The 22447-nt window shown below is 39.5% G+C and overlaps 1 protein-coding gene across 1 annotated transcript in view; it reads left to right on the forward strand.

The window, feature by feature from the left end:
- Nucleotides 1–22447, forward strand: part of LOC111752149 (RNA-binding motif, single-stranded-interacting protein 3-like) — a 159733-nt gene that overhangs the window by 44218 nt on the left and 93068 nt on the right. Inside the window, exon 2 of the mRNA XM_064277316.1 lies at nt 13785–13843. Within this exon, the coding sequence (XP_064133386.1) occupies nt 13785–13843 (59 nt within the window). The remainder of the gene's footprint in view (nt 1–13784; nt 13844–22447) is intronic.

Below are 22447 nucleotides of genomic sequence, written 5' to 3' on the forward strand. Positions count from 1 at the left end.
AAAAAAAATTGCCCTCGATTCAATTCCAGCTCATAGTGACCCTGTAGGACAGAGTAGAGCTGCCACAAAGGGTTTCCAAGGAGTGGCTGGTAGATTTGAACTGCTGACCTTTTAGTTAGCAGCTGAACTCTTAACCACTGCACCCTAGCAGGTGTTTAAGTAATGGTGCTGTGGGTGTGTGTGTATCCATGTACTCCAACCATTGGAAGGTGTTTCTAATCTGGAAAAAAGTTGTGAAGCTCATAAAAATTACTTAAAAATCAACACATTGTTGTGGAGGTTTATTTTGTATGAAGGTCTATGCTGGATATTTTAGGGGTGACTACAAGAGCATAAAACATTATCTGAGCCACTGAGAAAATCACAGTATGGTTGGAGAGCCATTTTCATGGGGAAAAAACAGACAATATCATAAAATGGTAAAAAAAAAAAAAAAGTGCTAGGAGATTTTACACAGAACGTGAGCACAATAGCTATTCGGATTTGGGATTAATAACTGGCCATCAAAGAAGGCAGACATGCAGTTTACCCTTGAAGAATCTATTATTTAGAAAGCAAAACGGAGACTGGCTGGAAGACATCAGTGCTCAGGTCACAGACTGGCAGCACTTAGGTTAGATCCTCCTGGAAGGTCTGTTTCATTTGGCCTTCACATTAGTTTATAAAACTCTCTGAGCCAACTCTTAAAACTCCAGGTTTCTTTTGAAAAAATCAGAAGGCCTGACAACCATGGGGTGACATTCCTTCATGGAAACAAGAGGCTAGGGCTAAAAAGCAGTTGCCCCTTCAGCTGGTTCTCTAGCTTATCGTTGTTGTTGTTGTTACGTGCCATTGAGCCCATTCTGACTCATAGTGACCCCATGTACAACAGAATGAAACACTGCCTATTCCTGTATCATAGTTTCCACCTTATAAACATTTCACTACCTGACTGACTTTTGCCCTAGAAATATTTTCAGAGACGGTAGAAAGGAGAATACAGTGAACAAAACTTTGTTATGTTGTATTTAGATGACCATTCGGCATTCAAGTAGAAATATCTAATAATTCTAACTGGGGGTTCAGGAGTCAGGGTTGAAGGAGAAGTCAGATCCTGGGGAGGAACTGTGAGAGTGTAACACAAAGAAATTGAAATTGAAAACATGGTAATGACAGAGATATCTGGGTCCCTAAAAGCTTGTGAGTAGCCATCTAAGATACTATTGGCTTCTACTCAACTGGAGCAAAAAAAAAAAATGAAGAAAACCAAAGACTCAAAGAAAAAACTAGTCCACAGGACTAATAGCTCGCTTGAACTATGGCCTCTTCTAACCTGGGACCAGAGGAACTAGATGGTGCTGACCATTCTGACCAGAGACACAGTAGAAGGGCCCAGATAGAAATGGTAGAACAAAATTCCAATTCCTATAAAGCCAGACCTACTGGACCAATGGAGACTGAAAGAGCCCCTGAGACTATTACTCTAAGATACTGTTTGAAGCTTAGAACTGAAGGTGTTTATGGAGTTCACCATTCAGCCAAATAATAAATTGTTTTATAAAACAAACAACATCACCCTTGAGTAATGTATTTGCTTAAACAATCTACTATATGAGACTAAATGGTCAACATTTACCTAAAAGCAAAGATGAAAAGGCAAGGAGGGCAACGGAAGCTAAATCAATGGAAACAGAGCAAACAGAATGGAAATAATAAGAATACTGACACATTGTAACCAATGTCAAAGAACAGTTTGTATAAAAATTGTTTAAGGGGAACCTAATTTGCTGTGTAAACTTTCACCTAAAACACAATAAAATGTTTTAAAAAAAAATAAAAACAAAATAAAAGTTGAGCATTATGAATTACCACTGTAGTAGATACGGTAGCGCTAAAGCACAAAGGTTTTTAGGATCAAAATTGAGGAACACCCATGGTCAGAAACCTGAAGAGAAGGAGCAAGTGATAGAGATAAAGGAAGAACTGTCAGCAAGGAAGGAAGATAGGAACCAGGTCAGTGTAATGCGTGGATCCCAAGGAAAAACTGTTTCACGAGGAAGGCCTTCAAGAAGGCCAAAGACTAGTGAGAAGGCAAGGATGATGATAACTAATTATTTTACTTGTTAAGAAGTTACTAGTGACTATTCTAATAGATATTGAGCCCTGGTGGCACAGTGGTTAAAAGGCTCATCTGCCAACTAAAAGGTCAGTGTTCAAACCCACCAGCTGCTCTGTGGGAGAAAGATGTGGCCGTCAGCTTCTGTGAAGTTCACAGTCTTGAAAACCCTATGGGGCAATTCTGTACCATCCTATACTGTCCTATGAGTCAGAATCAACATGATGGCAGTGGGTTTGGTTTTGGTATTTTAACAGATAATATTATTCAGCAGATAGAAGCCAGTGTTTAGGAGTTAAGCAGAAATTTGACAACCAGAAGTAAGAAGTAGCGTGAGCAGATCGATCATTCCCGAAAGGTCTTAAACGGAATGAAAAGAAAGAAACCTGTTGATAGCCAGGGTCTGGAAGGGAAAAGGAAAGAGTCCTCATAATAAGGATAAAGTTTAAGTTTCAGAAAAATGTAGGTTACATACAGGGAAACAAAGGCACATCATGGGAGTTGGAAGAGACAAAAAAGGAAGCCGTAGCTTTTTTTGTTTTTGTTTTTTTTGAGCTAGCAGGGAATCAGGAGGCACAGGGGGCTAAGGCCAGCATATTGAAATGGTGGCAGAGCCTGGGCTTTGAAAACAGACTGCTGGGTTTGTATCTGGCTTTTGCTCCTTCCTAGTTGTGCGACTTCGAGAAAGTTCCTTAAGCGGTCTCTGTCTCCTTGTCCTCATCTGTAAAACGCAGCTGTGACAGTACCCACCTCATAAAGTTGTAATAATGATTAACATAAGTTGATATATTGGAGAGCTTAGAACCGAGGCCGACCCGTTGTTGTCATTAGTTGCCTTCGAGTAGCCTCCAACTCATGTTAACCTCACGTTAAACAAGACGAAACATTGCCAAGCCCTGCGCCATCTTCCTGATTGTTGGTATAGTTGAGTTGATGGTTGTGGCTATCGTGTCAATCCATCCATGGAGGGTTTGCTTCTCTTTTGCTGACCCTCCACTTTACCAAACATGATGTACTTTTCTAGCAATTAGTCTTTCCTGATGCCCCTAGGAAGTTTTATAACAGTGGGTGTTAACTAAATTGAACATATTTGGATGCAGGTAAGAGGGGTCTTAATGGAGCCCTGGTGGTGTAGGGGTTAAGAGCTTGGCTGCTAACCAAAAGGTCGGCAGTTTGAATCTGCCAGCTGCTCCTTGGAAACCCTATGGGGGAGTTCTACGCTGTCCTCTAGGGTCACTGTGAGTTGGAATCAACTCAACGGCAATGGTTTTTTTTTTTTTTTTTTTTTGGAGTAAGAGAGGTCTTAAAGGGGAGAGTCTTAAGATCCCGACAGGACAGCTTTTCTTCCAATAAGGGAAGCATTAAAAACTTCTCACATCTAAAAGCCACTTCCAGAAGACCTTGAAAATTGATAATACGGAATTGAGCACTTGAAGACAAAATGCCCTGGGGGTGAGTTATTGTTCACACTCAACCATGTATGAATAAACACGTTGATAGCAGTGAGCACCCAGGGATGCCTGGGTCGTGGTGTGGTCAACCAAGAACAATAACTTTCTTGGCTGATGGCCAGGAGAGGTGAAAATAAGAGTGAGGTGAACCTGAGGTATTGACCTAGAGCATTGGCTACTGGTGGGAAGTTAAGGAGGCGAAAGCAGTGGAGACAGAGTTGAAGTAGCTGAACGTGGAGAACAAACTGAGCAGGTAGTTAAGTATCACCCAAAGAAGTCTAAGTGAATTAAGAGGAAAACTGTGACATGACTTGTAATATGAACGAGATGTCCTAATAGCGGTGAAGTAACGTGGAGGAGCTGTTAGCGCTAAGGGTGCCTCAGTAAGCATTTGAACTGGGACAGGCTGGATCTACCAAATAACTAAGAGATACTGATACCTGAGTTAGCATTTTTATGCTATGCAGTAAATGCAGGGGTGATAAAGAGAGATTTAGTAAGAGAATGGAAGGAATTTTAACATGGCGCACATTGGCAGGAGTTTCAACACACACAATTGTATTTCATCTTTACAGTCACTGTAGAAACCTTGTCTCAGTAATAACAGTAGCTGGATCACAGATCAGGAAACAAGTGCCTAGGGATTGAGTAAATTGTCCCAGATCACATGGTGGTAGTGCTCAGATTCAAGCCCATATTAACTGAGTCTAAGGTCCATTCGGCTGACCAAGTATTAAAGGATGTGAAACATACTGGGGTGTGCTTTGACGGCTAATTGAAAATGCCCAGAAAGATGTGGTTGGAGACCATGTTTGCCTGGAAACCTCTTTCTCACAAGTTTTTGCTGAAGATGGCAGGCTATATCCCCAAACTCTATAAACCACGTATAGAACCTAAAGTATAACCTAAAGTTGCTAACTCTAAGAACCAGTCATTTAGCGATTTTTTTAAAGAATTTGAAAGTATACGTTTCCTGTTCAGGTATAGTGTTCAGATTTACATCCATTGTTCCTTAAATCATCAGTAGATACTAACTAGGTACCAGTCATTATCTCCTAAGCAGCTTTCTCACTGGGTTGGCATGCCAATGCAAACTACCAATAGCAAGTAATTATTTCAGGTGAAGCAAGGGAAGTATGTGGCCAATGCCCACGTGTTTCCTTTGGACTTATAAAATGTGTCTGAAAAATAATGTCAGAACTGCTTACACTTGAGTTGTAAATTGTCACTGTATTGACTCAGTGTATTGTCTGAACAAAAGCAGATGTTGTCTGGAGTTTTTAAAGTCGTTTTCCATGTCTGTAGAGAGCCCCCTCATTCTCTGGGGTCTTTCAAATAACAAGCCGTGCGCTGTTTGTGTGCAGTTCTCTTAAAGCACTGAGTGATTCTTGGATAGGTCTTCCAACTGGTTGTTTTCAGTTCGACCCCCTGCCTAGAAGTTCCCTTTCCACCCCAGATGTGCTGAGTCAGAAGCTGTAGTTTAACAAGATTCCCCCAGGTGATTTTTATGTGAAATGCAAATTCTTAGCAGGGGGCCGAACCAGAAAATAACAGGTTTGAAGCCCTGTCCTCAAACCTAGTCCTGGGATCACCAATATCAGCGACACCTGGGGACTTGCTGGAAAGGCAAATTCTCTGGGCCCGCCTCATATGTACTGAGTCAGAATCTCCGTTTTAACAAGCCCACCGAGAAATTCTGATTAACATTAAGAACCACTGTCATAGACTAGGTCAGGTTTAAATGCGACATTACAGCTCTAGGAACCTGGTGAACCTATTTGTAGCGTGAAAATAAGAGTTTACTAGGTAGTAATACACTGGCCTGAGAGAAGACACCTATTTTTTGGAATTGTTTTGCTCCTTCCTAAAAAGTACAAAGAGCATTTCTGATTGTCAAAAGTATTGTCCTTCCTTCAAACCTACCTTTTTCAAGAAGTTTTCTTCAATTCTCCCAGCTAAAACCTTTTTCTTTTCTTGTTGTTTTAATATTGTGGTGAAATGTGCATAACAAAACATTTGCCACTTCAACTGTTTCCACGTGTACCACTTCGAGATGATAATTACATTTGCCATGTTGTGCGGCCATCATCACTGTTTCCGGGTTTTTTCATCATTCATAACAGGAACTCAGTACCCCTTAAGCAATAACACCTCCTTTCCCCATCCCACCCATGCCTGGTAACCATTAATGAACTTTGATCCCTATGCATTTGCCTAATCAAGGAATTTATGTAAGTGGGATCATACAATATTTGTCCTTTTGTGCCTGACTTACTTCACTCAGAGTGTTTTCAGAGTTCATCCAGGCTGTACCAAGTTTCAGAACTTTTTTTCTCTTCATGGCTGAGTAATAGTCCATTGTATGCATGTACCACATTTTGTTTATCCATTTGTCTCTTGATAAACATTTGAGTTTTTTCCACCTTGTGGCTATTGTGAGTAGTGCTGAAATGAACATGGGTGTACAAGTCTCTGCTTGCATCCCTGCTTTCAGTTCTGTTGGGTATATCCAAAGCCAAACCCACTGCCATCACGTCAATTCTAACTCATAGCGACCCTGTAGGACAGAGTAGATCTGCCCCATAGGGTTTCCAAGGCTGTAAATCTTTATAGAAGCAGATGGCCACTTCTTTCTCCCTTGGAGCAGCTGGTAGGTTTGAACCACTGACCTTTCAGTTTGCAGATGAGCGCTTTAACCATTGTACCACCAGGGCTTCTCTTTGGGTATATACCTAGGAGTAAAATTGCTGAGTTATATGTTAACTGTATGCTTAACTTTCTGAGGCAGCACCAAACTGTTTTCCACAATGGCTGTACCATTTTACAGTGCTACCAGCAATGGAGGAGGATTCCAGTTTCTCCACATCCTCACTAACACCTATCATTTCTCATTTTTCTGATAACAGTCATCCTAAAGGGGCAAATTGGTATCTCACCGTGGTTTTGATTTACAGTCTTCTAATGACTTTTTTTTTTTTTTTTTAAATGACTTTAGGGTCACTATGAGGTGGAATTGACTCGGCAGCAATGAGAACGACTAAAAACTTTGAGAATCTTTTTATGTGCCTGTTGACTATTTGTATAGTGTCTTTGGTGAAATGCCTATTCCAGTTCTTGGCTCATTTTTGGTTGGATCGTTTGTCTTTTTGTTTTGAGTTGTATACACACTTTTCTTTTAGTCTGGGCTGTTTGTAATGCTCTATCCCCAAGCTGTATGTTCGTAAATTATAGTTTGTTTTGTACAATAGGCTTGTGAAATTTACTTGGTGTAAAGCCATGACTTAAAAAGTTGATCATCTCTGAGGAAACCCTGGTGGTGTAGTGGTTAAGTGCTATGGCCGCTAACCAAAGGGTCAGCAGTTCAAATCTACCAGGCGCTCCTTGAAAAGTCTATGGGGCAGTTCTACTCTGTCCTATAGGGTCACTATGAGTCAGAATCGACTCAACTGGGTTTGGGTTTGGTTTTGTGCTGGGGAAACAAAAAATGCCCTGACCACAAGGCCAATAACCAGGCTCTGGATTACCTAGTTGTCTGCATAATCTCAGTGACTCTGTGATACTTCTTGGCTTCTTGGATGATAAAGAGCTTGGAAATCTTAGGTGGTGGTTTGGAGTGGCTAAGGGCAAGATAACTGATGAAAGCATTTAAAGGGGGAATGTTGTCTACTGGATCCTCTCACCTCTTTTCTCTTCTACAGAGCCCTCCAGACCTTGGAAAAGAGGCTATGCATGACTTTGACCACTTGTTTGTAGATTGAACTTATTAATGCTTCAGATTGTTAATGGGTTGTGGACTTCTCTTGTAGAGGAAACCTGGATGATACAGTTCATCACAGTGATGGTCCCACCACATTACAGCTCTGTCCCTAAAGCTATAGATAAACTCCATTAGCATCCCAAAATGCCAAAGAATAAATGAGCCATCTAAAAATAAGCAAAAAACACACATTTTCTAAAAGGATAATGTCTCATCCATTAAATGATTGTAATACCTTTTTCTAGTCTGGTATCAATATAGAAGGCATGTGAAAAATGTGTTAGCTGAGAGTTAATTGACTGTGGAGGCTGTATTTTCAGTCTCTGCCTATTTTTTCTGAATTACTATACACAGTGGGTGATTCAGCAAAAGGGTTTAAAAATAAATTCTTTATAGAAAGATCCCACCAATTTGATGTCTTCATAATTCATGAAGAGTAGACCCATAATAGCTCTATTTTCTCTTCAACTTATGAAAATAAAAGATGCCATTAGTTTAAATTAGGCTTATATATGGATTAATCAAGTGTATCAACAAAGATAGTTTGATTCAGATACTGTTTAGGAATAAGAATAAAGGCCAGATAGAAGTGGCTCTTCCTTTTAAGTGTTAAATATAAAATGTGGATTAGCAAGTTAGGCTCGAAGTGTTTCAAGGAGCTGATAGACAACATGTGAAAAACTCGGTTATGAAAATTCAAAATATAATCAGTAGGTACTAGAACAAAAGTTATTATTGTTTTACAGAGTACTATTATATATGTATATATACATATAGGTATATAGATATATAACATTATTTGTAGACCAGGCTTAATTTTGAGTATGTATTTGCACTCAAGTTAAGGTGGTTGGTGAATGTATGGTTACGATATGAAGTTGCGTATTTGTACGCCAAGCAGACAGAGCTTCCAGGAGCCCTGGTAGTAATTATAATGTATAATGGGCTTCTCTGGCTAGAAAAAGTACTGAGTACCTGCCAGGAAAAAAATTACGGTATAAAGTATGTTCACTTCATTTATTTGTCTCCCCCAAAATTCTAACCCTTAGGGATAGAATGACCATGGGTAGTATTTTACCTTTTCTAGAAGCAGGAAATGAAAGCATAAAGAAGTGAATTGGGTTTGTCTACAATCTTCTGGAGCCAGGAGGCACGTGGGACCTGTGCTCAGGTGTTTATTTCCAGGCGTCATTTGAGAAATTTGGTCACGTATTTGTAATAGAAGATTTGGTTTTCCACTCATGGGTGGCATCATTGAAAAAAGACTAGGAAGACTTACAGCCTTGATGTAACCCATAAGAAGGGGAAGAGTAAGCACTTGAGGTAATATCTTTTATCTAAAATCTTTTTTCTTTTTCCTTCAGAATGCATAAAAGAATATCCTTTTAGTCTGTATTGTATTTGTTTTTACGCTATTAGATTGCTTTGACAAAATATCAGGGAAGAGAGATTTAATATAATTCTTCACAGGTATATTATATAGGTTTTTATTCTTATGGTAGTTTGGGACATTAAAAAAAAAGAAGTCTAAATTGTGTTTAACATCAGTTGTTGACTTTGCAGAGCGTGGCAAATACAGCAGCAGTCATGCAGAAATTACCTGTTTGTCACCGGGAGAGTTCAGACATGAATTGTGACCAGTGGTCCATTAAGTCCCTTCCCTTGTTGTTGAAAGCGTATTCTATCTTTGCGGAATGATCGTTAATGCAGAATCTTGTAGCCAAGCCAAGGAATGAAATTCCTGTGACTCTAGTCAGAGTCGAGGCTGTGTCAAGTACTCTGAGTTACGTTCTATTGTTTTGTGATTTTGTACTATTGGAAAAGCCTTATTTAGAGTGTAACCGTTTGACTGCTAACCAAGAGGTCAGCAGTTTGAATCCACCAGCCACTCCTTGAAAACCCTATGGGGTGGTTCTACTCTGTCCTATAGGGTCTCTATGAGTTGGAATCAACTTGATGGCAACTTTTTTTTTTTTTTTTTTTGCAGCGTAATTAGGAATAAGGAAGTCAAGAAATAGCATAATTTTGCTTTTTGGTGTGTGTCTGTGTATGATTTTCTATTTATAGTAGTATTGTAATATTGTTATTGTCGTGTGCCGTCAAGTCGATTTCAACTCATAGCGACCCCATAGGACAGAGTAGCACTGCCCCATAGGGTTTCCAAAGAGCAGCTAGTGTATTTGAACTGTTGACCTTTTGGTTAGAAGCTAAGCTCTTAACCACTGTGCCACCAGGGCTCCAGTATTGTAATACTTTCTGGTAAGTAAAATTCTTTTTTTATTTTCCAAGAAAGGTACTCTTTTCCATAAGAAAGCATTTGACTTCTTTTAGCTGTAAAAACAAAAAGGATAGCCATTTTGTACATAGACTAATTTTAATAAAGGAGATGACGTCTTTTTAATATTCATATATTAGGGTAACGTGCACACCATAGGTTAAAAGTTCAATTGTGACATGTAATTCACTATGAAATGTAGTAATTGTTTAATTTCCTCTCTAAAAGACACCCACCCCAGTGCCGTCGTAAATTTTAATTTTTAAGGTGCTTGTATAAAATTTCAGGAGTAGCTTTTGAAACCAATTAAGAAGGATTTTTGTCTTAAGGGTTCGTACGCCTGATGTGAGGTAGTAATAAATGTTCTGAATTCTTTCTTTCTCTGGTGTTTACCTCTCACATACTCTATTAACGGTGCCTTGTGTGAAAAGAAAGGTTCAGCAAAAGGTCTTTTTCTTCTTTTTGTTTCTACCCTGTTTTATGCCCATGGGCTGCCCAAACAAAACACTGCAAAGTGGGTGGCTTTAAAGAAAAGAAACTTATTTTCTCACAATTCTGGGGGCTAGAAATTCAAATCAGGTTATTGGTGTGTCAGTTCCCTCTGAGGGCTTTGAGAGAGGACTGACTGTTCCACGCCTGTCTGCTAGTTCTGATGGCTGCAGGCAAACCTTGGTATTTCTTTGCTGCTTATAGCTACATCCACCTCCGTCTTCACATGGTGGCTGCCTTCCCTCTGTACTCTTTGCCATCAAGTCAGTTCTGACTCATAATGACCCTGTACAACAGAGTAGAGCCGCCCATAGGGTTTCTTAGAAGCAACTGGTGGATTCGAAATGCTGACCTTTTGGTTAGTAGCTGAGTTCTTAACCACTGAGCCACCAGGTGTGCCTCACTTTTTATAAGACCATTCAGAAGGGATTAGCAGCCACCCTATTCTAGTATGACACGGGCAACTTAACTGATAACATCTGCAAAGAAAAACCCCATTTCCCAAAACAAAGTCATATTTATAAACACATATCTTTTGGGGGAAATTCAAAGCCCGTAACATTCTCTAACATACATACAATATTACAAATGTTTCCTTGCCTGAAAAGCCCAAACTTAGTGAACTTCACTGCTGGTTAGTGGGTATAGTGGTATGTACTTTGAGCCAGTGTCTACCGAAGAGACTGTTAAAATATTGTTCTGTTTCTCTGTTTATTTTACCAAAAGAGAAACCCTTAGGATGAAAGAGAGACGTGTATGTGTGTGTGTGTGTGTAGAGAGGGAGATAGAGATTTGGGCGGTTGTGGACTTGTGTGGTAAAGGCGTGAGGTAATAAACAATTTTGTAATACAAAACAAAAAAGGCTTTGAACCTACTAGCATTTGTGTGATTAGGTATAGGGAAAATATAGTTAACAAATTCCCTAACAGTAAAAATAACAATGTAAACTGTAAATGTAAACCTTTAGGAATTAGTTTTGCTTGCCAAATGTCTTAGTGGGAAATCTTGACAAAGTAATTTTTTAAGTTGTCATTTGGAACAGAACCCTTACCCCCTTTTCATAGCATTCTTACTGACCTTGGGGAAGGTCAAGGGCTGGAGACGTTTTGAAATAGCAGATTGCAGGAAGAAAGTAATTGGAAGAAGAGCTAGCTTTTAATGAGCACTTAATCTTGCCAGCCACTGTGCAGGGAACTTTAAATAAACCCCATTTAACCCTTACAACTCTATGAGGTGCACACACACACACACAATAATTGCCATGTTATAGGTGAAAAAACGATTCGAAGAACAGATACAACTTAAGCCACTGTGCAGGGAACTTTAAATAAACCCCATTTAACCCTTACAACTCTATGAGGTGCACACACACACACACACAATAATTGCCATGTTATAGGTGTAAAAACGATTCAAAGAACAGATACAACTTAGCCTGAACAAATATACCCAGGCAGAGTGGGGAGTTGAACCATGGAACTCTAGCACCACAGCATGTGCTTTTAACCACTGTACTACATTGTCCCTGGAGTCCAATATCTGAATTCCAAAATACTTGAAAGCTAATTGATTCAGAAGATTTGATATATGTAACTTCTCTTTGGTAAAGACAACATGTAATAGTCAAGTCTTTTACAGAACTCAAGAATCCCATATTCAAATCCCTGCTATAACTTTAACAAATTATGGGATTTCCATCAAGTTACTGATTTTTTTTTTTTTTAGATCACGCTCTCTTCATATGCAACGAAGTAATGAAAAAATTCAGCCCTAGCGTTTTTTGATTTAGTTGACTGTAGAGTTACAATGCATGCAAACGCTGGACCAGAATGCTCCTTAGAAGCAAGGATGGCAAGACTCTGCCTCACATACTTCTGACATCTTATCAGAAGGGACCAGTCCCTGGAGGAGGACATCATGCTTAGTAAAGTAGAGGGTCAGCGAAAAAGAGGAAGGCCCTCAATGAGATGGGTTGAAATAATGACTGCAACAATGGGCTCAAGCATAATAACGATTGTGAGGATGGCGCAGAACAGGGCAGTGTTTCGCTCTGTTGTATGTAGGGTCATTACGAGTTAGAACTGACTCCACTGTACCCAGTAACACCAAGAGCAGAGTTATAATAGCACAGGAAAGGCAGTGATAAAAGGAATGAAATTCCCGGAAATGTCGGAGTTATCCTCACAAAATCTGCTCAGTTCGGTGTTGGAAATCTCCATCCCTGGTGGTACAGTGGTTAAGAGCTCAGCTGGTAACCAAAAGGCCAGCAGTTCGAGTCTACCAGCCATTCCATGGAAACCTTATGAGGCAGTTTTTCTCTGTCCTGTAGCGTGGCTATGAGTCAGAATCGACTGGATGGCAACGGGTTTGATTTGGTTTTTCAACAGTTCAAAAGAGCTTTAGTGATGTATTAAAAGACGATTAAAAATGCTAAAGAAGAATTGGCCATAGGAAGCTTGGCTCATTAAAAAAATGGAATTTTCAGTATTTGTCATATGTTCTTATACTTACTTTGGAACACAGAATTTTTTTCTTTTTAATGCTAAATATTTTGTGAGCATGGCTGATACCTTTAACATAATATGACTTGTTAAAACTTGGTACTTGGATTTGCATCATAACTTTGGCATTCAGAAACATTGCAGAGTCCTAAAGAATGGATTTTCGAGAACATCGTCTTCAGTCCTATAATTTTATACGTAAGAAAGCTAGAGATTAAAGGTATTGAGTGCCTTCCCCAAATTACCCGTCATTTTAAAATGAAAGCCTAGACTAAGTTTTCTGCAAGAGATAATAAAATAAATGAGTATATAGGTACGGTGTATGTAGGTAATTATAGTAGAGACTTTGTTGTAATGCAAAGTACCTTTGGATAAACTGTAGCATTCATTTATGTATTTAGTAAATTTATTAAGCTCCTGTAGTGTCATATATAGGGGCCCTAGTGGTACAATTGTTAAATGCTCAGCTGCTAATCCGAAGGCCAGGGACTCGAGCCTACTAGCTGCTCTGCTAGCGAAGATACCTGTGATCTGCTCCTGTGAAGATTATAGCCTAGGAAACCCTATCGAGCAGTTCTACTCTGTCCTATACATTGCTATGAGTTGGAATCGACTTGTCAGCACACAACAACCAGACAACACAGTGTCAGACGCTGATAATACAAGACTCAGGCGTTATTCTTAGTTAACTTATCATCTGTTTTTAATAGCAAAAAGATGTCCATTTTGTCCTGGGAGCACTACTAGGAAATCTCATCATCTTGCTTAACCTTCCTTCAAATCCTGATGTATGAATAGTACAGTTTCCATGTTCACAGGTGAAAAAACTGTGGTTTGGAGAAGTTAGGTAGGCTGTCCAGGGTTACAACAGTAGATAAGACCAGAGCTGGATGTAAACCCAGGTCAGCCTGGCACCAAGGTCTGTGCTTTCTTTCTTGAATCCACGGGGTGCACAGGCATTCCCCTTTCAGCCAGCTATGACAGCCTGATGGGTTTGTTTTTTAAGGCTCACCCCAGTGCTTAGGTAGGAAAGCACGTTCCTGAGTTAGCAAGAAGAACTGGTGAAGAGAGATCATCCGGGTATGACTTGGGAATGCAGAAGGTGTTTTCTGGGTTTATTCCTGCTCAATTGTATGTGCACCCATGTTCATGAAGCTGTTTTAAGTGTCTGGGAGTTATAATAACATGGATTTTTTTCCCGCTCTCTCTCTTTTAGGTATGGAAAAATTGTATCTACAAAGGCAATTCTGGACAAAAACACAAATCAGTGCAAAGGTATGTGTAAGGGCATTTTCCCCTGAGCTCCCATCGGTGTCGTTTGGTTGACATCTTCTCCGTTACAGAGGTCCAGGCATTGGCTGCCCCATGAACGTAACGTACGGTATATGGCCAACCTCTCTAATAACGCCTATGCTTTAATGAGTTGTATTTCCAGTAACACTGCTCATTAATTTTTTTCATTAACAAACAAAATGAAAATCACAAATCAGAACAAGTATCAAATTGTTTCAGTGTAAAACTAAATTGCCTTCTAACAACTTGGGGTTGTCTGACTTGAATGATATCATCAGTGATGCAAATTGATTTCCCATATAAAAATGAGGAACTCTTGGGAAACATTTGCCATGCAAAACATGTTTTAATTTCTCTGTTCTTTAAAGCTTTAGCAACACTGGTTGACTAGGAATGAGTTTACTGATAGGTCTATTGTGTCTGAGCCTTGGCTACAAGCACCTCACGGGACCTCCGAGTTGCTATCTTATTCAGTCAGACTTTTCTTTCCCCTCGGAAAATATTTCTGAAGTCATTTGACTGTATCTGTGGCTCATGTGTCTTTGTGTCTGGGAATTTCATACTCTTTTATGGGTTGCATTAAATAATTTGTGAAATCTATATGGCCTGTCTTCCATGGCTTAGTTCTTAGTGGAAAATTGGAATGCCTCTTGTAACATATGTTGTTTTTCCTCTAATTCAGCTTTTGTGGTAATACTGGAATCAAGATCTATGTCAAAGCCAAAATCATTCTAAATATGGGCAATTCCCCTATTTCACATACAAATATAATGTACACAAGTATTAGAGAAGAATATCCCTAAATTGCAAATATATCCTAGCTTACTTAGGGGATGGTAGTAAGATTCAATTCAGCATTAAAAAAAAAAAAAAGTTTTCTGTATCTCCTATAAAATTAGAAATGCATTAAATACTAGGAGACGAAGAATACTAATGTGTAGTTTCTAGCATCTAACATTTCAATTTCTCCCTGAAAAGGAAACCACGTGCATAATCATCCTCGTATACCTGGGAGCGTAACAGAAGTAACCGTAACAGGTACACACAGAATACCGTGAGGGAGGAATATGGAGATGCCTTTTGGGACATGAAGTTGATGTACCCAGGCAAGACAGAATGGATGAACTTGGGAAAGGGTGATGTTCAGGAGAAAGAATTTCAGAATGTCTTTCAGGAACAGTTATTAGACCCATGTAACTGGAGTTAAAAAAAAAATGCTTAGGAAAGGATATTGATAGAAAGTTGGAAAGGGTCAAGATTTTGGAGTCTTCTGTCATCCTTGATATCTTGAATGTAATTTGTGACGCGACATGGACCTCTCAATAGTTTTTGGAGCTGACATGATGTGATCGTTATCTGTTTTAAAAAGTTATTTTAGCAAAAGTGAGTGAAATTGATTTATAAGTGGAAAAACTGGAGGCAGAAAAACAGTGTAGATTTTATAGCCGTAGTTCAGGAGGAGAATGGAGTCACACAGGCTCCATTATGAGAGTTGTCAAAGGTAAAATTGTTAGACTTGCTAATTTTGTTGCTCTCAGACATGTCCAACACATTTCCAAAGTCTTTTGGTTAAAAATCTCTATAGGAATGACCAGACAAAATTGAGACCCCCAAGTCAGGCAGTCAATAATATTATTTGAGTGCCAATCAGAGGCACAAATGCTTTCGTGGGCAAGTGACATCTGTAAACCTTAGCAGATTTCATTATGTGTCTGATAATTGGAGTGGTCAGTATGAAGGGGTCCTTGTCTAGGCAAAGTTTTGCTCAAGAACCCAGATATCTCATTACTGGACAATAGTGGAGAGTACAAAGTGTAGATGTCAGCTTGGAAAAATTGTTCTTTTACATAACTGTGATGGTTTAGAGAGGGATGTAACTGAAAAAGAGTGGTCATGGTTTCCTAAGCACGTTACGTCTGGCAGTGAAGTGCCGATCTGAACAGCGCATACTGTGAGTATTCCTGTCTCAGCTCCTAGCACCTCTACCCACATTTTCTTATAACTGCTTATTTAATTCTCTCTCCCCAAAGAGACTTTTAAACTCCACAAAGGTGGCCTCTGTAATCTGAATTACTTATCTCCAACATGGGGTGTGTACAGAGCAGTGCTCGGCTGTCTCTTAGGGGTGCTAGAAGAAAATACCGTAAAAGCTGCAAAAGCCGGAACCTGTGGAAGGTGGAAACCTGTCAGAGAAGGAAAACTCAAAATATTTCCCACGAAAACGAGTGATAGAAAAGTGGTAAGACTGTACCTTGTCCAAAGTGGAAGACTTGCAATACCTGGAAAAACAAGACAGTTCCATTGAATTACCGCTCTCTCAGGTTTCACTGTAGTAGAACTCGTATCCCTGTTTTCGTATCAATCTTTCTGTGTATTTCTTGTACTGTATATATTGGTATAATTTTGCAAATACATATGTTTTCAATAAAAATAATTGGACTTGCCACTATGAAATATTTTGCATTCATGGGATTTAAAAATAAATTGGAGGCCACTGGAGTCGAACATAACATGAAAGAGGAAAAGAAGGAGAGAGAGAAGGAGAGAAGAAAGGGATACAGAAAGGGAGGAAGGAACAAGGGAAAGAACCATGCAAACACAAAGGGCAATCATTTCAAAGAAGGAGAGCTAAAATATGATTTTAAGGAAGGGCATAGGGCCTGTTCAGGTGCCTTGGTTGTGCAATGGTTAGGCACACAGCTGTGAACCAAGAAGTTGGCAGTTCAAGCCCACCCACAGCTCCATAGCAGAAAAGACCTGATAACCTGCTTCCACAAAAGTTAAAGCCTAGATAGAAAACCCTATGCGGTAATTCTGCTCTGTCACTTTGTCACTAAGCTTTGAAATCAACTCGATGGCACCTAACAACAGCAACAGCAACACAGAGCCTGCTAGAACTTTTGCCTTGAGGGCAATGTGAAGAAGGCAGTCTGATTTTGTGGCCATTATACACACACAAACGCCTCTGGATACCTTTTTGGCCCCAGCATTTGGGGCCTGTGCTTAGCAGTAGTAATGCTGAATCAACACCACAATTCAAAGGCGGCAACTCTTCTTCAGTCTTCCTTATTCATTGTCCAGCTTTCACATGCGTATGATGTGACTGAAAATACCATGGCTTGGGTCAGGCGCACCTTAGTCCTCAAGGTGACATCTTTGCTCTTCAACACTTTGAAGAGGTCCTTTGCAGCAGATTTGCCCAATGCAATGCATCTTTTGATTTCTTGACTTCTGCTTCCATGGCTATTGATTGTGGATCCAAGTAAAATGAAATCCTGAATTGTGGTGTTGGCGAAGAATATTGAATATACCATGGACTGCCAAAAGAACAAACAAGCCTGTCTTGGAAGAAGTGCGGCCGGAATGCTCCTTAGAGGCAAGGATGGCGAGACTGTACCTTACATACTTTGGACATGTTGTCAGGAGGGATCAGTCCCTGGAGAAGGACATCATGCTTGGCAGAGTACAGGGTCAGTGGAAAAGAGGAAGACCCTCAACGAGGTGGATTGACACAGTGACTGCAGCAATGAGCTCAAGCATAACAACGATTGTAGGGATGGCTCAGGCCGGGGCAGTGTTTTGTTCTGTTGTGCATAGGGTCGCTATGAGTCAGAACCCACTCGACGGCACCTAACAACAACAACAACAATGGTTACAAGAAGAAATGCAATACAATTAGGAAGGGATAGCAGCTACACATATGGAAAAATGTTATACATTAAAACTTGGGAAAACTGGAAACTGTGTAAAGCAGAAACCTGTCAGAGGAGGAAAACTCAAATATTTTTCAGTAATAGAGAGCAGTAGCTAAGTGGTAAGACTGTACCTTGTCAAAGGTGGAAAACTTGAGAGACTTGGAAAAGCAGGGTAGTCCTGTTGAGTTCTGGCTCTCACTGGTTTCGCTGTAGTTGTTAATGATAACCATGGGATCAATGGGCTGAGGTTGGGAGGAAGATACAAGGCCATCCAGCGGTTCAAGGAACTGCTGGGACAGGGTATCGAGATGATCATCTAAGTGTTTATTGAAATAGCCAAGAATTGAAACAGGTGTAGTATCAGAAAAAGTGAGTGATCCACAAAGCATGGTGGAGAAATAACAGTAATGATACCAAGGATCAATACATAATGGAGAGTAACCAAGACTGGTTGGTTATAAAATATGATGACATGAAGTTTTAATTTGGAGATTTTAGGTAGGATTGGAACCATACTAAGGTAAAGCAATGAAGACTCATTCTAATGAGAGGAGGGATGTGAGAAGAAAAAAAAAATGGAGTGGGCTACAGGGGAAGTAGTATTCTCAAGGAAAGTTAGGTTATGATTGGAAAAATGCAAATTAAAGCATTTGCAGGGATAATTTATACCTATTCAAGTCATAAACCATATAAAATAAAGACCATCCAGTGCCGGTGACTGTGTGGCTGGTTCATCCGCTCTTCGTTAGTACCATGCTCAACTGGTAGAGCAGTTAAAAAAAGTCAGGAGGGAAAGAGCAATAAGAGACATACCATAGATGCTAGTAATTCTCCTGAGGACATTCCCCGAATATTTTATGCAAACATTAAAAAATACCCCGGTGGCATAGTGGTTAAGTGCTATGGCTGCTAACCAAAGGGTCGGCAGTTCGAATCTGCCAGGTGCTCCTTGGAAGCTCTATGGGGCAGTTCTACTCTGTGCTATAGGGTCGCTATGAGTCAGAATCAACTTGATGGTACTGGGTTTTTATTAAAAAATAAGTATGAGTATCCTTTTATCCTCTATACAAAAAAAAAAAAAAAAAGGAAACATCCAAAATCTAGCTTTAGAAAAATAATTCAGTAACTTATGGAGCATATATAACTATATGTAGTCCCTAAAATTATAGTCATGAGGACAAAAGACCATGTGAAACCCTGGCAAATGATTATTGTCTGGATTTAAATAGATATAAAACCAAAAAAAAAAAACAAAAAAACAAAAAAAAAAACCTCTTGCCCTCAAGTCGCTTCCAACTCATAGCAACCCTATAGGACAGAGTAGAACTGCCCCATAGAGTTTCCAAGGAGTGCCTGGTGGATTCAAACTGCTGACCTTTTGGTTAATAGCCATAGCACTTAACCACTATGCCACCAGGGTTTCCAAACGAGTATAGAAGAGTATGAAATAATATGTGCAATAAATACAGAACTGTGTGAATTAGTTGAGAGTCAGTTTCGTCCATGATTATAACTGTGGTGGAGTCAGATTACCCGGTTTGAATACTACTTTTTTACTTGGTAGCTGCATAAACTGATGGAAATGACTCAGTCTTGCCACATCTCTGTTTTCTCAGCTATAAAATGGGGGTAACAATAGAACGTAACTCATATGGTTGTGATGATTAAATGAGTTAATACGGGGGGAATACTTGACAATACCTTGTGTTAGTTGTTATATAAAATGTCTGCAGTGTTCAGCAAAACAAAAATATCTGTGTAAAGGTGTTGGAATTGCGAGTGTCATTGTTATCTATACATTTCTCCAAATCTGTTATGTTGTCTTTTCAGTCAAAACAAAAAAAAGAGGCAAAAAAATTACTTGAAAAAGTTGAGCTAGTTTCAACTACATTTTAGTTGTTCTTTCTATGAAACCTGAGTGGCACATGGCTATATGTTTTCTTTGCTTTTGTAAAATGATGTCAGGTGAAAATGCGATGAATTCAGAAAAATGGCAGGTATTACATCTTTAAATAATGGATTATGTTCTTCTTGACCGATTTTGTTTTTTAATTTTAATTTTATTGTACATTAGGTGAAAGCTTACAGTACAAATTAGTTTCCCATTCAAAAATTTACACACAAGTTGTTTTGTGACATTGGTTGCAACCCTCACACTGTGTCAGCGCTCTCCCCTTTTTGCTTTCCATCCCAGGCTCGCCTTGTCCCTTTGTCCAGTTTTCTTGTCCCTTCCTGCCTTTTCGTCTTTGCTCTTAGGCAGGTGTTGCCCATTTGGTCTTATATACTTGATTGACCTAAGAACCAAGTTCCTCACATATGTTATTGTTTATCTTGTAGGCATGTGTAAACTTTGAGCCCTGGTAGCGCAATGCTTAAGAGCTTGACTGCTAACCAAAAGGTCGGCAGTTCGAATCTACCAGCCTGCTCCTTGGAAACCCTGTGGGGCAGTTCTACTCTGTCCTATTGGGTCACTATGAGTTAGAACTGACTCAACAACAATGGGTTTTTTAATCTTTGGCTGAAAGATGGACTTCAGCGGTGGTTTCAGTTCTGAGTTAAAAGGGTAGCCTGGGGCCATGGTCTCGGGTTCCTCCAGTCTCTGTTAGACCAGGAAGCCTGTTTGTGTGTGTGTGTGTGTGTGAGAGAGAGAGAGATTTTGAATTTTGCTCTACATTTTTCCCCTGTTCTGTCAGAGACTCTCCATTGTGATCCCTGTCAGAGTGGCCGGTGGTGGTAGCTGGGCACTGTCTAGTTGTACCAGGCTCAGGCTGGTGGAGGTTGTGGTTCATGTGATCCACTAGCCTTTTGGACTAATATTTTCCCCATGTCTTTGGTTTTCTTCATTCTCGTTTGCTCTGGACAGGATGGGACCAACAGATGTATCTTATATGACCACTTGCAAGTTTTTAAGACCCTAGACGCTACTCATCAAAGTAGGATGTAGAACATTTTCTTTATGAACTATGTGATGCCATTTGACCTAGATGTCCTCCATGACCATAGTCCCCAGCCCTCACCCCCAGTAACTTGGTCCCTCAAGGTGTTTGGATGTGTCTAGGAAGCTTCTATGACTTTGCCTTGGTCAAGTTGTGCTGACTTCCCCTATATTGTAGGTTGTCTTTCCCTTCACCAAAGTTAACACTTGTCTGCTATCTAGTTAGTGATTTCCCCTCCCCACCCCTCCCATACCTTGTAACCGTTGAAGATTATTTTTTTCTTTGTGTAAACGTTTTCTTGTGTTTTGTAATAGTGGTCTCATACAATATTCATCCTTTTGTGATTGACTTATCTCACTCAGCATAATGCCCTCCAGATTCACCCATGTTGTGAGATGCTTTGAGGATTCATCATTGTTCTTTATCATTGTATACTATGCCATTGTGTGTATGTACCATAATTTGTTTATCCATTCATCTGTTGATGGGCATTTAGGTTGTTTCTATCTTTTTTCTATTGTGAATAATGGTGCAATGAACATAGATGTGCATATGTCTATTCATGTCGCAGCTTTTATTTCTCTAGGATATATTCCTAAGAGTGGGATTGCTGAGTCATCAGGTATTTCTATATCTAGCTTTTTAGGGAGGCTCCATATCGTTTTCCATAGTGGTTGTACCAATTTACATTCCCACCAGCAGTGCACAATAGTTCCAATCTCCCTGCACCTCTCCAACAGTTGTTATTTTCTGTTTTTTTGATTCCTGCCAGTAATGTTGTGGTGAGATGGTATCTCATTGTAGTTTTGATTTGCATTTCTCTAGTGGCCAATGGAAGCCATCGTGGCAAAGTGGTTAAGAGCTTGGCTTCTCACCAAAGGGCTGGCAGTTCAAATCCACCAGCTGCTCCTTGGAAACCCCATGGGGCAGTTCTACTGTGTCCTATGGAGTTGCTATGAGTCAGAATCTAATCGATGGCTAGTAATTGTGAGCGTTTCCTCATGTGTCTGTTATAAGCCTAAATTTTTTCTTTGGTGAAGTGTCTGTTCATATCCTTCACTCATTTTTTTAATCTTAACTGGATTATTTGTCTTTTTCTTGTTGTACTGTTGAAATATTCTCTATGTTTTAGAGATTAGACCCTTGTTGGGTATGTCATAGCCAAAAAGTTTTTCCCAGTCTGTAGGTTTTCTTTTTGTGAATTCTTTTGATGAGCATAAATATTTAATTTTTACAAGCTGCCTGTTATCTAGTTTATCTTCTGGTGTTTGTGCATTGTTAGTTATGGTTTGTAATGTATTTATGCCATGTATTAGTGCCCCTAGTGTTGTTCCTGTTTTTCCTTCTATGATCTTAATTGTTTTAGGTTTTATATTTAGGTCTTTGATCTATTTAGAGTTTGTTTTTGTGTATGGTATAAGGTATGGGCCCTGTTGTTTTTTTTTTTTAATAGATGGACATCCAGTTTTGCCAGCACCATTTGTTAAAGAGACTGTCTTTTTCACATTTAGTAGACTTTGGTCCTTTGTCAAAGATCAGCTGACCATAGGTGAATGAATTTATGTCTGGGTCCTCAGTTCTGCTCCTGACCAATGCTTTCTTAAGAAAAGAAATGGAAAAGATGTCAGAGGTGGATTTTTCAAAGACCAGTACGAGAGCAATGAGCCTGTCATTAGAGAAAACAAATCGGATTTAGTCTTTTCAGAGACACTTGCTTCTGAATCATTTGCAACTTTGCCTCCAGACTAAGGCTATAAAATTAAAATGAAATATTATGAAGAGAGGGACTTATTTATTTTTCTTTTTAAAGTATGATATTAATCTACCTTTTTTGACCTGTTGTTCATGCAGCGTATTATATGCAAGATAGTGTTTAGTGAAGAAGAGAAGCTACACATACTAGTGTCTAAATTTAGAGACTTTTTAAAAACAAGGCATGAAAATTAACCTTGATG

The sequence above is a fragment of the Loxodonta africana genome, chromosome 27 (genome assembly GCF_030014295.1).
Source record: "Loxodonta africana isolate mLoxAfr1 chromosome 27, mLoxAfr1.hap2, whole genome shotgun sequence".
NCBI classification, from domain to species: Eukaryota; Metazoa; Chordata; class Mammalia; order Proboscidea; family Elephantidae; genus Loxodonta; species Loxodonta africana.